Source organism: Brugia malayi (genome assembly GCF_000002995.4).
Source record: "Brugia malayi strain FR3 genome assembly, contig: Bm_v4_Chr1_scaffold_001, whole genome shotgun sequence".
Lineage (NCBI taxonomy): Eukaryota > Metazoa > Nematoda > Chromadorea > Rhabditida > Onchocercidae > Brugia > Brugia malayi.
In genome coordinates, this window is record NW_025062475.1 from 5,040,289 (window position 1) to 5,055,058 (window position 14,770).

The 14,770-nt window shown below is 30.9% G+C and overlaps 3 protein-coding genes across 6 annotated transcripts; 2 read left to right on the forward strand and 1 right to left on the reverse strand.

The window, feature by feature from the left end:
* Positions 1 to 1,463: 1,463 nt before the first annotated feature.
* Positions 1,464 to 4,249, forward strand: Bma-unc-119 (Uncharacterized protein; the record flags this gene model as incomplete). Of its 2 annotated transcripts, XM_043076593.1 has the most annotated exons (5): positions 1,464 to 1,602; positions 2,142 to 2,252; positions 2,485 to 2,599; positions 2,977 to 3,149; positions 4,137 to 4,249. In XM_043076593.1, 5 exons carry the CDS (start codon positions 1,464 to 1,466, stop codon positions 4,247 to 4,249), a joined length of 651 nt encoding a protein of 216 aa, XP_042932527.1. The 2 variants fall into 2 exon arrangements, with proteins under 2 accessions (XP_042932527.1, XP_042932528.1); XM_043076594.1 differs by lacking the exon at positions 2,142 to 2,252.
* A 1,548-nt stretch (positions 4,250 to 5,797) lies between these two features.
* Bma-sir-2.4.2 lies at positions 5,798 to 7,988 on the reverse strand (the record flags this gene model as incomplete). Of its 3 annotated transcripts, none has more annotated exons than XM_001894817.1 (6): positions 5,798 to 5,986; positions 6,262 to 6,385; positions 6,645 to 6,815; positions 7,055 to 7,168; positions 7,464 to 7,720; positions 7,923 to 7,988. In XM_001894817.1, the coding sequence occupies 6 exons, from the start codon at positions 7,986 to 7,988 to the stop codon at positions 5,798 to 5,800; spliced, it is 921 nt and encodes a 306-aa protein (XP_001894852.1). The 3 variants fall into 3 exon arrangements, with proteins under 3 accessions (XP_001894852.1, XP_042932529.1, XP_042932530.1); XM_043076596.1 differs by lacking the exon at positions 5,798 to 5,986 and adding an exon at positions 6,009 to 6,017; XM_043076595.1 differs by lacking the exon at positions 6,262 to 6,385 and having other exon boundaries at positions 5,965 to 5,986.
* A 1,524-nt stretch (positions 7,989 to 9,512) lies between these two features.
* Bm7898 (Uncharacterized protein) lies at positions 9,513 to 14,455 on the forward strand (the record flags this gene model as incomplete). Its single annotated transcript, XM_043076597.1, has 13 exons — positions 9,513 to 9,623; positions 9,962 to 10,104; positions 10,526 to 10,685; positions 11,060 to 11,479; positions 11,601 to 11,701; positions 11,931 to 11,984; positions 12,080 to 12,212; positions 12,339 to 12,379; positions 12,537 to 12,671; positions 12,908 to 13,118; positions 13,342 to 13,571; positions 13,817 to 14,036; positions 14,258 to 14,455. The coding sequence occupies 13 exons, from the start codon at positions 9,513 to 9,515 to the stop codon at positions 14,453 to 14,455; spliced, it is 2,157 nt and encodes a 718-aa protein (XP_042932531.1).
* Between the last annotated feature and the right edge of the window lie 315 nt (positions 14,456 to 14,770).

The following is a 14,770-nucleotide window of genomic DNA, read 5'->3' on the forward strand; positions in this document are numbered from 1 at the left end:
AAAAAAAAAAAAAACTGAGAAAGAATTAAAAATATTTCAAATATCGATTAACTTTGTCTTTTATTTTCTTTCTTCTCATTGTATGACTGAAAAAGTAATCTAATTTATGGATGGTAAAAAGGAAAAAGAAGAGAAAAGGATAGTATAATTGTTACAATTCGATCAAAAATTTTTAGACATGGAAAAGACTTATGGTTGTTTTGTGGAGTAAAATTTTGGATTGGTAAAAAGACAATATAATTTAATAGTATTTTTTTTTATAAACAAATAGTAATTCCTTTTTTTTACTAAGTTAATTAAAGTTGTTAATTCGATATTTCTATATATTTTTAAATTGTGTTTTCCATTTATTTAAAAATTTTTAAATATTTTTAAATTCATCATATACAAATGAAAATAAGCACCTTCAAATACTTTTAAGAATTTGGTCTTTCTCTATTCTTTTTTTAAAAAAATTTTATAACAAATTCAGAAATTCGAAACTTTAATCATTATCCCTTCTTTTTCTCGTTTTTGTTTTTTGTTTTCAATTTTTTGTTAAAAAGTAATCACAAACGTTTCAATAAATTCATAAGAATAATTGAGAATGAAAAGGAAAGAAAAAGAAAAAAGAGGAAATGAAAATATTGTTAAAATGCATTATACAGTATTATCTATATTATACAAATAAAATCATAAAAATGAGATAATTAGTTATACCTCAGTAATATTTTTATAAAGAAAATATTTATGGAACGCGGTCTAAATAAAATTCAATGAAATACAAGGGAATTCTTTCCCTCTTTTTTCTCTCTTTCTTTATCTCTCTCTCCCTCTCTCTCTCTTATTTGATAATAAGTTATTTCTTGTCATCATGGAAACGAAAAATAATTCTTATATGTGAAAGAATTTATTCTTTCAAGTGCTGTATATTAATGTTGATATGGTTATATTATTATTATTTCCTGTTTTACTAAATTTTGAATCAAATAATTATCTCTTTATGACATATATATAATAAGTAGTAATAATAACAAAGAAGAAGATAACAAAATTGTATCAGTGAAATGAAAAAATTTTCCCCCTCTCTTTGGAAGGATAAATACTAATTAAGAAATTTCCATAATTGAATCCAAAAATATGATGAGAACGATTTTTCTCTGTATTGATAGTTCATCATTTAAATGGTATAATATAATTAGCTTCTTTTTTTTTTTCATACAAATTAATTATTATACGATACTGTCTAGCTTCTTTTTTTTTAGTCATAATTATCACTTAAGTGATATTTTTTATCAGTTTGTTGAGGAATAAGCTTGATTTTATATTTGAAAAGCATACTTTTTAAACTTATTACTTCATTAATGTTGATTTTGTAGTGATAAAAATTTTATCACGAGTTAACTACTAACTATTTACATTTTTTGACTGTTCCATGTACATATATTTATGTAATTGAAGAAAGAGCAGCAGTCCTGGAGCGTATGATATCAAAAATGCGTCGGTGTTCATCATCGACTTCAGCAGATAATCGAATACGTGAACCACTGACGGAAGCAGAACTACGAGCACGACCGATAATAACACCCGAAGACGTATTACGCCTTAATAAAATTACCGATGGTTCGTTTATTCTTATATTATTTTATTTGTATATTCTGTATTTAAAATGCTAGTTGAACTTAAATTTAAATATAAATATTTGTTGTTACTTTTTGTTGCTTTTTTTCTCTCTTCTATGTTTTTTTTTTTCTTTTAATGAAGTTATAAATTATTGTAAAATTGTTAAAGGAATCAGAATAACCATCATTTTAATATTTTCATTATGTTGAGATAGTTGGCTATGATTATGATAATAAAAAGAATTTAAATAGAGGAAATATAATTTATTAAATTCATTCAAATGATTGAATATATTTATTTAATAGCTGAAAGTGATAAAAAAAAATTTTTTTTTAATATCTAAAATTCAATAGCAAAAAAGATAAATTAGCTGTAAAAAAAAAAAAAAAAAAAAAAAAAAATCAGTGATTGGATAGTTTTAATTGTTATTATTGTTAGTTCTTTTTTTCTTCCTCTCTCTCTTTCTGTTTCTTTTGTTTCCTTCTTTTAAAAACTAAACTCGGATTTGTCATTAATTTATATTATTTTTTCTTCGACAGATTATTTATGTGAACCAGATGCGAATATTTATGATATCGAATTTACAAGGTTTAAAATTCGTGATTTAGACACTGATCAAATTCTATTCGAAATTGCTAAACCTACTTCTGGTAAATCTAATTTCCTCTTTCTTTTGTTTTTCTCACTTTTATCTCAATTAATAATTTAGATTCATTAACATATCATAAATATAAACATTGTTTATTAAGGAAATATACGTTACTCATTTCATACCGTCACATTAGTGGATACACTGATATCTTTCATATTTCATGAATGAATGAATATTTATTTTATTTTTCATTTCATTATTATTTTTTTAAAATAATTAAACATTTCTAGAAGAGCTTGACATTGATGATTTAAATTTGGAGAAACGTGATGATACGAGTGCTGCTCGTTTTGTTCGTTATCAGTTCACACCTGCATTTTTACTTCTTAAACATGTTGGTGCAACGTAAGTCACATTCCATATATAGAATTAGGTGATGTGTTATGACGTCTGAGGGGCAATTTCAACAATTTTCAATTTTTTTCTTTAATTCTTTGTAACCGTAAATGATTAATGATTAACTTCAAAAAAAAATTTTATCCAATGTTTGAATTCTTGAATTTTATTATAACTATAACGAATTATTTTATGCATAATAAATATGTTCTTATTTTTTTTGAATTCATTCCTTTTTGTCATTTTTTTTCTTATTTTGATGTCAAAGCATTAAAAGAAAAATCGGGTAAAATTTGAAAAAAACTCGTGAAATTGATTAATTTTTGTTATTAATCATAGTTTCTTGTTTTTTTATTTTTTTTTTTTTTTTTTTTTTGTTCTTTCAGGGTTGAATTCAATGTTGGTAGTAAGCCAGTGAATAAATTTCGTATGATTGAACGACATTTCTTCCGTGATCGTTTGTTAAAAAGTTTTGATTTCGAATTTGGCTTTTGCATTCCGAACAGTAGAAATACATGTGAACATATTTATGATTTTCCACAACTCTCTGAATCGTTGAGTTAGTGTTTTAATAAACGAAATATCTTTTCATAATATTATATTCTTTTATTTGTTTATTTATTAATTTATTGTTTTCATTACATTTCATTTTTTTTTTTTTTTCATTTTTTCATTTTTTTGACTGAAATTTTACGTTAAAAAAAAAGCGAAAAACAGAATGTTTCTATAAACAATTTTTAAATTTGTGAATTTTTGTGAAAAAAAAAATTTGAATAAACATAAACAATTTGTGAAGAATTACTTATTTTTTTTTAATTATTTAAAGTTTAGCGATATTGATTTTCGACACTTTTTTCTGTTTTAATTTTTTTTCTTTTTATTCATTTTTTTTTTTATTTTAAGCAAATACAATTTGTGTTAATTTCTGAAGATTTTCATAAATCTTTAGTTGGAAGGCTAAACAGTGATTAATAGATGAAAAAAACGAGAAAAAATTTATCTAATTTGTTTGTGAAATTTATCCTTCCGCTTTTTTTCTATGGTAATCAATTAAATACTTTAAGTGTTTTCTTTTAAAAAGAAATTATTTTAAATCACTGATTGCTTACTTTATACAATGCTTATATTTAATCTAAAGATTTTTATTTCGTTTTTTTTTTTTTTTTTTTTTTTTTTTTTTGCTAAGTTATTCAGAAGAGAGATAAAGAGGGTTAATCGGTGAGAAATTGTCTGATATAATTTAATATCAATTAATATTTATCTGATATTTTGATTTAATAAGTTATAAAATTCACTCTCAGTTAAAATTATCAAAGATTGTTCATTCATTTCATATATCGTATTGTAAGTCACATTTTGATAACATTGCTTTCATTGCTTCTTTTAAATTGACATTAATTGATGCATTAACTTATCAACAAACATTTTTTTTTTATAATTTTTTCTCCAACCTTTCTATATTAAAGAATTTATTCCTTCAATGATTAAGATTTTTGTTAATTGATATTTAAAGAATGAAATTTAATGCTAACTAATTCTTTTTCAGTAGATGAGATGGTTTCAAATCCGTATGAAACACGTTCCGACAGTTTCTATTTTGTAGAAGATCGTCTAATAATGCACAACAAAGCAGATTACGCATATAATGGTGGTGACTAATTGTTACGACGTTACACTTCGGAATTTGTTTTTGTTTCTGTTTGTTCTCTTTTTTATCATTGATTTTTAATTGGTTTTTGTAATAATGAATGTAATAATTTTCATTTCCTGCAACTATTGTATATTTTTGATTGGTTTAAAAAAAGAAAATTAAATATTGGGAAAAAATTTTTTCTATAAAAAGAGTATTCTGTTCGTACAACTGTTCGCTTTTATATCCCTGATTAATTTTAGTTTATAGCAGTTCCATGTGTGTAGCATAATAGCAGTGTTAGTTTCTCTTATAAAACTTATCTGTCTTGAAACTTGTCTATCATATTTATACTGAATTTCAATTTCTATCTTTGATAGTTCAATGATAAAATTGTTACACTTCTTTAGAAAAGTTTATTCTTTTACCGGAAATAAAATAATTACTGCTCGAAATTTTCGGGTAAATGTTCCAATGAAAAGTTAAGAAAAAAATAAAAAATTTGGTAGTTTTTTTCTCATATCGTTTACGATTATAATTTTTCTACATTATTTCACGCCGTATTGCGTATTGATGATACTGTGCATAAATGTAAGATGCTTAATCAGTAACTTCTTGTTATCATTCATCATTATCAAATTCAGTGGTGAAGATGGTGAAGAGCAGAAGGAAAACTTTGGACAAAAATTTAACAAAAATTAATAGGAAAAGCTTATATTAGTTTGATCATATTTTTCCGGTTTTTTGAAATATAATGTATTATGAACGCAGTTTGGGTATTATATGTGATCAGATATTGTTATTCGAACAATGAGCTTTTTTCTTCTATCTCTGTCTCTCTCTCTCCTTCTATATCCTTCCGGTGACAAAATCAGTACTATTCCATTTCATTAATCCATTCCGATATTAACAAATGAATTTCTCATGCTTGGCATTATTGCAGCTGGACATTAAACGGCAACTAGTTTTTTTTTTTCCATAACTGAACAATTCAGCATAAACTGTTCGGTAAAACTTGAATGTTTACATAAACAAATGAATCACGAACAAGTATAATAGACGGAATTCTCATCACAGCACTCCATGTACCAACTTATCTTATTGTAATACTATTTGATCGTAACTGCTTATTTTATGATTCCTTGCGTATGTCTCACACCGCTGACCCGATGATACGAATAGCATCATTGGACAACAGCTTTATCTGAATAGTCAGATTTCAAGTTTGATCAAAACTTCCAGCTTTTTTCATTTAGCAGTAACTGACGAAAATAACGACTATGTTGATTATCAGTGTTGTGTAAAATAACCACACTGCCAGTAACTGTAACAATTTTTATCTCATGGGATCAACTTGTTCTTACATTTGCAAAATCTCCAACTATATTTCGGAGACAAACTTTCGAATAAAGCCCGGAAAGTTAACATTAGAAGTTTTCAGACATGATGTTTTACACGTCTCAAATAAAAAAAATGCCAAGCAAAAACACAAGATTTCCAAAACGAGACATTTTTTTTTTCCATTGTACAGACAATTTTCGAATAAATCATTGGACTAAATATCAACACCATGTGGCTCATTCCTCCTTCTCCTTCTTCAGTTTCCGTCGCTTTCTGTTTTTTCTGAACCTCTCCAGCGGATGGATAGAAAGAGGTACAACAAAATTAGTATTAAATTTCTGCACAACACCAATATCCATTGTGGTCAACAACATTCGCATCACATCATCCACACGAGCATTAATTATGAGATCGGCTTTCTCATCCTTAATTGGAGCAAACGTCAAATCATTTGTTCTGGAATATCAAGCAAAACAGAATGTTAAAATCAATTCTAAAAAACCCAACTGCTACTAAGAAAAAATCACTCAATAGCACCTAGGAAACATGAAGTCATATGCCGTGTGAATGTGTGAATTACGTGACTCTTCGGTAAGTGATTAGACTAGGTTAAATGATTAGAAAAAATACGACCATTCAATGAAATTTTGATAAATATTACATAAATGTAGTAATTTGCTAATATTTGTTTGAAAATTACATGTTTTGTTTTTGAAAGATTAATGATGACCATTTTACCACCATTTTTCTTGGCTAGAAGTGGTAGATCACCAGCAGGAGTTATTTGGAGTGTTGTACCCATGCAAATGCTGAGATCGGCATTTCTGTAATCACTAACTAATACCAACAATAGTAGCAATTCATCTACTGAATAAATTGATAGGGCTATTACTATAATCACAAAACTTTTCATGAGATATCGACCCATTTTGTACAATCAACTACTATTTGATGATGTACAGCACAGCACAATTTGAGGATTCTAGTAAAGACCTATAAGAACGAATCTAAACATAGATCATAATAAGGCCTCTGCTATGAAACCATTGCTGTTCTTTCCGCACAAGTAACACTTCAAAATACCTTGCGAATTCATTAGCTGCATAAAGATCTTCTTGTGGTAATGGATCTTCCCAGTCCAAACAAACGTCATGCAGCATTCCACGACAAGGCCGCCCGCTATTTGTACCTTCACATCGTTTCCCGGTAGGTTTTAAACCGATGCTTCCAGTTGGCGTAGTCCGATAATATCTTCTAGAACAAAATAATCATTAACCTTGTCCTGAAAACCGTCCAATATCCTTTCTTATTATACATCGCAGAAAGCAGACAACGAATAGACGAAAAAAGGCAGAAAATTTTTCTAAATCATCGATAGTATAATAGAGCAAATAATCTAGTGTTTTAAAAACTACAAACTCAAAAAATCCGATACAAAATTAAACTGATTCTGATGACAAAATGAAGTTTGGAATGACGATGATTCTTATTACCTGCTACATCTGGAACATTTTTCCAGGAATACATTTCCATGAAGTTCAGCGATACGATTCAACGGATATCCTGAACGAATGTGCAAACCATCTACATTCTGGGTAATAACAAATCTGAAATATATGATATATAGATTCAATATATGATATATAGATTCACAGATTTTAAATGATCTTAACAGCAGAAAAGGAATATTTTTCTGCTAACTCTATGAATTTTTGACGTTCATAATAGTTTTCAGAAGTTGTGAAATGTTCATATAACATAAAATAGAGACAGAATGCAAATATCCACAGCTGACGTTCCTGCTTTTTCTTTTCTGCCTTTTTTTTTCGGCTGTAAATTTCAATTTTTCAAAGTCTTCTTTCTTATCCAAATTTCTCACAAACAAAAATCCAAATAACTTACTTGACGATATTTCTGCTTTCCAGTGCGTTAATTCCGTAATGAGTATAAGTTGGAGAAGCTTCAACAAAACTAACTCCATCATCAACTGGTTCGTTCCGAGCTTCCAAAGTCCACAATCCTTTAGGACCGCGGAAATCTGGTATACCTGCTGTAGTACTGATACCAGCTCCTGTATGTAGCACACAACAACGACTTGCCAATAGTAACTCTGCAAGCTTGCCCACTTTTCGTTTCAGTTCATTATGATCATCGATAATCTAAATTCACATCATATAAAACTAAGAATCTAACAATTGGTAGTATAATTCAATTTCCGTCACTGACTACCATCGACGAAAACCCAAAAAAAAAAAAAAAAAAAATACTACAATTCAAAACACTATTACGAATGAAGAGCAATTATTGGAACAGGAAGAAGATATTAATGAACTCGATTTCGCGAACTGTTGAAGTTGCAACCTCAGGCAATCCTAGAACACCCTTATTGTCGTACGGCGACAAAGCTTTCGCATAGCTCATAGCCATTATACCACTCTTCAAAAGAAGTTTCACATGAAAGACATGTGCATCTCGTTACCTTGATCAGTTAAAAAATGTTTGCATTACTTCCAGTGCAATTGAAATTTTCTTTTTAACCTATAAATAATACTACTATTGATAGCTACACATGAAAAGGATGAATTTACTTATCTTTTACTGACCACTGATAACAATAACACAAAGCCATTATATTATGTTTCAAGTTTAGAGTTTGAAAGAGTAAAAACCGGAACCGAAGCTGTAACAACCATCATCGAAGGTTATGTATGACCTGCGAATGTGTGAGCCGTAAGCATTCAAACATACAAATGACTGCATGGAAAGTTTTAAACCACAAAAAATAGATGCAACAATTTCACATCGAGACATTCAAAATAATACAGACCAAGTCATTGGTGCGCAATGACATCCCGTCTGTGTTGGTTTTGTAGGCCATTATCATTGTCACCCAGCGAAGGTTCCCAGTGGATCTTTTTTGTTCCAATCTCTGTGGATTTTCGTTGGTCGTGGTTTGTTAACTTTGAGACTGGAACTGTCTGATTATTACACTTTTATTGTTTGTTGCAGTTATGTCACGACTGGTCGGTGATTTAAGTGGATTGAAGTGGTGTTGATAAGAAAGGGTAGTTGCACACATTTAGAAGGCGAGGAGTCAAAACATGACTATTGCGTACACTTAGAAAGCATCGAATAGATATTTACGCACGTTTAGAAAACTCGAAATAAATAGCTGCACACATCAGAAAGCAGGAAATGAATCCTTCCACACATCTGGAAAGAAAGGAACAGTCGCGCAGATTTAGAAAGCAAGAAATAAATAGTTGCACACGTTTGGAAAGGAAGGAATAATTGCACACATTTAGCGAACAAGAAATGTATAGTTGCACACATTTAAGAAGCAAGAAATAAGTAGCTGTGCATATTTAGAAAGCACGGGATAAATAGTTGTGCATATTTTGAAAGCAAGGAATAAATAGCTGTGCATATTTAGAAAGCAAGAAAAAATGTACACTTTTAGGAAGAAAGAAATAGGTAAGCGAAATGAATGTTAAGCTGGAAGGAAAATTTGAGAGAAGTAGGAACAAAAGAAAATTATGTAAGCCTTAATTTGAGCATTTTACAAAATGATTAAGCAGCAGTGGCAGTGATATGGGTATCAAAATAATTTGCTAATATGAAGCTGGGTATAACATATTCATCATTCGTATGCCTTGAATTGCAGATAATTTTTCATATCGTTTTTTAATAGTTAATTTTTCCTTTTCTTTCCTTACTGCTAACTCACAAATGTTGGGAGAACTAATTATCTTTGGTCCAGTTTTTCTCACTCTTTAGTGTTTCGTAGAATTTCGGTTTGTTTTCTAAATCTGTTTTGTCAAACCTCCTTATTCTTGATTTAAGGGTAAGGAGGTTTTCTTTATCCAGAAAAGTTTAATCCATCTATACATCATTTTCTTCGTTGATTTGTGTCATTCGATACGTGAAATATATATCCGTGAAACTGGCTAGATGATTTCCAAGGATATGGATGCTGATATTGATGTGACATCGATGACCGATGATGGTATCCTGAATCCATACAAAGTTTCATTAAATAGTGACAAGAATGTCGATAAGGAGGTTCCGTTTTTTCCTGTGATTTTTTGTTACTGGAAGGTTTTTAGAGATTGATTTATGTATAAAGAGGTTTGTCTATATGGTTTGGCGTTAATTATCGTAGCTTAAAATTGATCATGCAGACCTAATATAGTGCCCAGAATTCAAATAAATACTTTGTGCTGTATTGTATTTTGGTGAAATTATTTTCCAAGTCTATTTGGAAAGATAAGAGAATAAAGTTTAAGATTTTCAGTACTTACAATGCTATACTGGACGTGAGTCTGAAATTCGCGATCCAATGCACCATTTTATTTGTCTAGGAGTTCGCAATAATCACTGCATGGGAAGTGTTTTTGCAGGTTTATTTAAGTAAACTTACGGAAAGTAAACTCGCACAAGCGTTGGAAGAACATATATTTAACAGAGAAAGTGTTGAGCCAGAACAAAATGAAAGTTTCGAAAGCAGCGACGGTAATTCATATGGCACAAGACAGTCGAGAAAGTGACATTTAAAATCTTTTAATTAGTTTATTTTTCTTAACAACTGAAATGATGAATGAATTATATTAGTTTTTTAGCTGCGTATAGTAATATTTCGTGAAATATGCAATAGTAGTAATATATTTTATTGTTTAATGCATCTCGAAATTATATCTCAGGGGAATAGTATTTGAATTGCTATTATAGAAATCAGTGTTAATATTGATTCTCCACATAATTAGATCACTAAGATTACGCATACTTGAATTTGGTATCTGACAGTTAGTCTTACTTATTTTAGGAGGAAGTGATAGCATGACGATACTTTGTAAGTGGAGCAATATGAAAATCACAGTGATTTTATGACATTCATTTAACACATTGTTTTGTACATACTTTTTCGTTTGACTATTAATATTTGATATACATACTTAAAGACTTAGGAATCCATCACTGTGGCAAAGACCAGATGTTCGACGTATCGTGGAGGATTTCATCAACAAAGATATAACTTCAAGAGGTGCAGCCAACAAAATTTCTGATATTTTAGGTCGCAATGTTTCTCATTCTACTGTATTAACATATGCTAATAGGTTATTGCGGGTATGTCTTCACTTTTTTTTCTGTTCTATATTGCGTTTTTGTTTGTTTTAAGTTTGGGATCTGAAATATGAATTAAATGTTCAGCAAATCCTCGTAGCTTTTCCATGTTTTTTTGACAAAATTTTAAATAAGAAAATAGATGCATTACTGCATCTAGTTCTTTATCTCCAATATTTCGGTGGAATTTGGATTTTTTTTATGCTAAAATTCTATTTCTTTCTACTTCAAGCGGTCAAAATAGCTAACAAAATAGCTAACAAAAAAAAATAAGAAATTAAACCGTTTTGATAAAAACTGGTGATGAAATGAATGAAGAGATTGGTGATAAGGGAATATCTCGGCTGGATCACCATCACGGATAATCGTGATTTAAGGGAATAATAAAACGTGAAGTGGAGGAAGAACCAGCATATCAAGTTCAGGTTGAACCCGATGATTCACCAGCGCCGGTTGATGAAGTCGGATATGACGTGCATTTTGAGCTTGTGAAAACGAGTCGTGGTAACGATAACGGTTTAGCAATTTATGAAGACAATGGTTTTGTTCGTGTTTATCGCCGCACTAGTACAACGGGTCGAAGCGCATCGTATCGCTGCTCCACATGTGATCATTTATATGAAAAACTTGGCCAGGGTGAACGGCCAACAATTAAAATGCGTGATAGCATCATCGTAACGGATCCGTTTCCGACACATAATCAGTTGTGTACACCTACACCGGTGGATGTATTCCGCAGAACGCAGGAGGATCTAGAAGCACGGCAACTCAATATGTGTAGGCGTGTATTAACCAATGTAAGTTCTTTCCTTTTATTTTAAGATAGCTATAGATTGTACAAAATTTTTTGCCAAACATATATTCTTCTAAAAAAAAGCATAACTTTGGAAAATATGGTTAAGATAATACAAATTCTAGTCGCGTTTCAAGGAAATGAGGTGGGCAAGATCTTTCGATACCGTTGGATATGTGGTAAAACCACCAAATGAAGAAGAAGCAATCAATAAATGCATTGAAAGGTTTCATTACTATTTTCCCTTTAATCTCAGACAGATTTTATCCATATGAAGTTATGACGATTATGGAAATTGGGTGGAAATGAAATTTTACACCTATAAATTTCAAAAATTGTTAGAGTCTTGATTACCAGGTGAGGGGTAAAATCTTCAGAGATTAGAAGAAATCTTTATATTAATGTTAATTGAAAAAAAAATTTATAAATGCTAATTGAACATTATTCTTTTGCAGTTTGTTGACAAGATGTCGTGGCTCAACAGATATGGAGGAGGAGGACAAGGAAGCGTATGTTATTTCATGCTAGATTTTATTGAAAATTTGATTAGAGTTGAAAATAGCAGTTTATGATTGATAACAGGTTAATTTAGATTTGTTTTCAGTGTACTGAGAGACTTAATTGAAGGCTACAAGCGTGGAGAAGTTTCAAGTTTGACGGAACTTGCAAAACTGATCAAAGAAAATCTAGATATTGATGTATCTAGCCCTACTCTTTGTCGATATCTTAAAAAACAGGTCATTATTTCTTGGAAATTCCTGACTGACACTGTGAGTTTGCTATAGCGGATTATGTGTCACATATTCGTGTTCACAATTAGACATTTTTCCATGTTAATTGGTTTTGTATTTTCTTATTTATAGACCGATGATAAGGCTGACTCACCGACTGAACCAGATGAAGCGTAAGGTTTTTTTCTACTTTTCTCATTTCTGTTATGAGTTGACGAGTTGAGTATTCGCTTTTAAAAGACAAGAAAATTCGCGTTTGTTTTATGCCTCTTCCAGTTTAGAGAATATGTTTGTATTTTATTTTAAAGAAATATTATTCTGAATCTTCAGCGACACCGTTCTGATAGCTCGACCAGGACTTTCGAAGTACTTGAATGAAACACTCATTACTGTACCAGAAAATGAAGGCTTTCGGCAGTATTCGTATATGAAAACTTCATCAGATAATGTTCGGTCGTATTACAGGTCGGTGTGCATTTGTTTAGCACAAATATTAGGGAGTATACTTGGTTCATGCTTTTTGCTTCCTTCATTTCATCATCTTTACTGCTTTTCCCATAAGTCGTTCAGACGGAGAGACTAAAATTTCGCAAATTATTAACTTTTTAGCTTAGCATTACGAAAGTTTTCCGAAATCAAAATTTAGAAACTGAAGAAAAAAGCTTTTAAAAGCTGGGAAAATCCATGTATATGTGTTGCAGATGCCTTGGGTGTTCTCGTGCGAAGCGCCTTTATGGACCAGACCGGCAAGCATATGTAAAAGTAGAATATGGTGAGATAATCGATAGGCCACTTCACCATCGAAGATGTGAACCGCTGTCAGAAGAAAGTGTTTTAGTCCAAAATCTGGATCGTGAGTGTCGTAGAAGTATCAGGAAAGGTGAAAAAAATCCACGGGAAGCTCATGCGGAAGTTTGTTTAATTTGTGATTTGTCTTTTTTGATCACATTAGAAACTATTTTATAGATCTTTACCAACAGTGTATTGGATTCCTAGAATCTTTATGTACATTTCTGATGATGACTGCTCCAGTTGATTAGTTTTGTGAATACCCAATATTGATTTGCAGTATGCACTACGTGGCGTACCTTTAATATTCAAATGAAATACTGTTATTATAATTTTAGTATTTCAGGGGCTAGATAAAATGGCTGAAATAGAAGCATCATTTTCTGGAGATGAAAACATACATGGTACGTTGCAAAAGCTTTTCCCTTCATGGGAAAGAGTTAAAGCGGCATATTTCCGTCAAAGAGATTTGCTAAAGAAGGCAGCAATAGCAGCGGAACTAGGCGAAGGAACGTACCAAAGCAGTGTTCATGGTAGCGAAATTGGTCGCTATGAAGAAATTGAAGGAAATGAAAGGTTGGTTTATTTACTATTTATTGTGCCTATAAAATACGTTGGATTTATATATAGGTTGGGCTGTGCTTCTTGCCGGTTTTCTTCTATCAGAAGGTTATATATGCAGTGTGATGTGCAAGTATCGTTGTGACCTAAATCCTGCTAGCAACTTCTTTTTCTTTGATTTCGGATTGTTCCCGATGCGTAAACTTATATCAAGATTTATAATTAGCTCACGATATTTTATGCGAGACTTTGAGTTTCAGTTTCTTAGCACCTCCCGGCGCAGCAGTCGAGCTCACACCTGAGATGAATGCACTGAAAAATCAATTATTATTTGATGTACAGCAAGCCATTCGAAGAGAGGTCACACGAGCAGTTACTCGTACCACTACCCTGATGGAGCAACGGTTTGATGCGAAAATTATGCAAATTTTCGATGACATATTTCGGACGCAAAATGAAGACGAAGTTTTGGAAGCAGGGGTGAGTTTTATTTTGACACTTATTTGTTGCTCAGCAGTGGCTATCACAGTTTTAAAATTATGTTCAATCTTCTATTTCAAATTAAATGCAATGCTTAGGATTCAGAAGCTTAATCAACTGTGAAAATCAGTACAATGCAAAATAACGCCAACTAGCAAGGTAAGAGATGGTTGATAAATTGGGAGTTCTCATACCTAAATACGTAGTGTTTGCTTTTTTAGGTAATCGATGAATATGCACTCCAGGAATTCCCGTCAACTTCATCCACTTTGTCGTATTCTTCACAGAAACGGCGTCGTTTAGAGAGCATTGGAGGGAATGAAAGAATTAACGATACACCCTTTTCAATTCCTGCCTGTTATTTGAAGCGAAATAGATTGGTCATCCGAGAAGTTGAGAGAAAAAAAAGTTCTATCTAAGTTCCTTTGAATTAAAACTTCTGGACTAAAATTTACATTTAACCGGAACTCTGTGCAGTTGTGTAGATAATATATTTCTAATTTTTGGTCTTGATTGTTTCACATTGATGAAATTCTACGTTTTATAATTCTATTTGATGTATCTTGCTTACTGAGAGACTAACGAAACGGGAGAGGAGAGGGAGGAAGAGAAACATTGTATTCGTCAACTGTGATTGCAAAGTTTTGATCCATAGATGATTAAAGTATCTGAATTGTAATGATGTTATATACATATAATTGTATTTTCCAACTAGAATATTTTAGTAAGCTTTT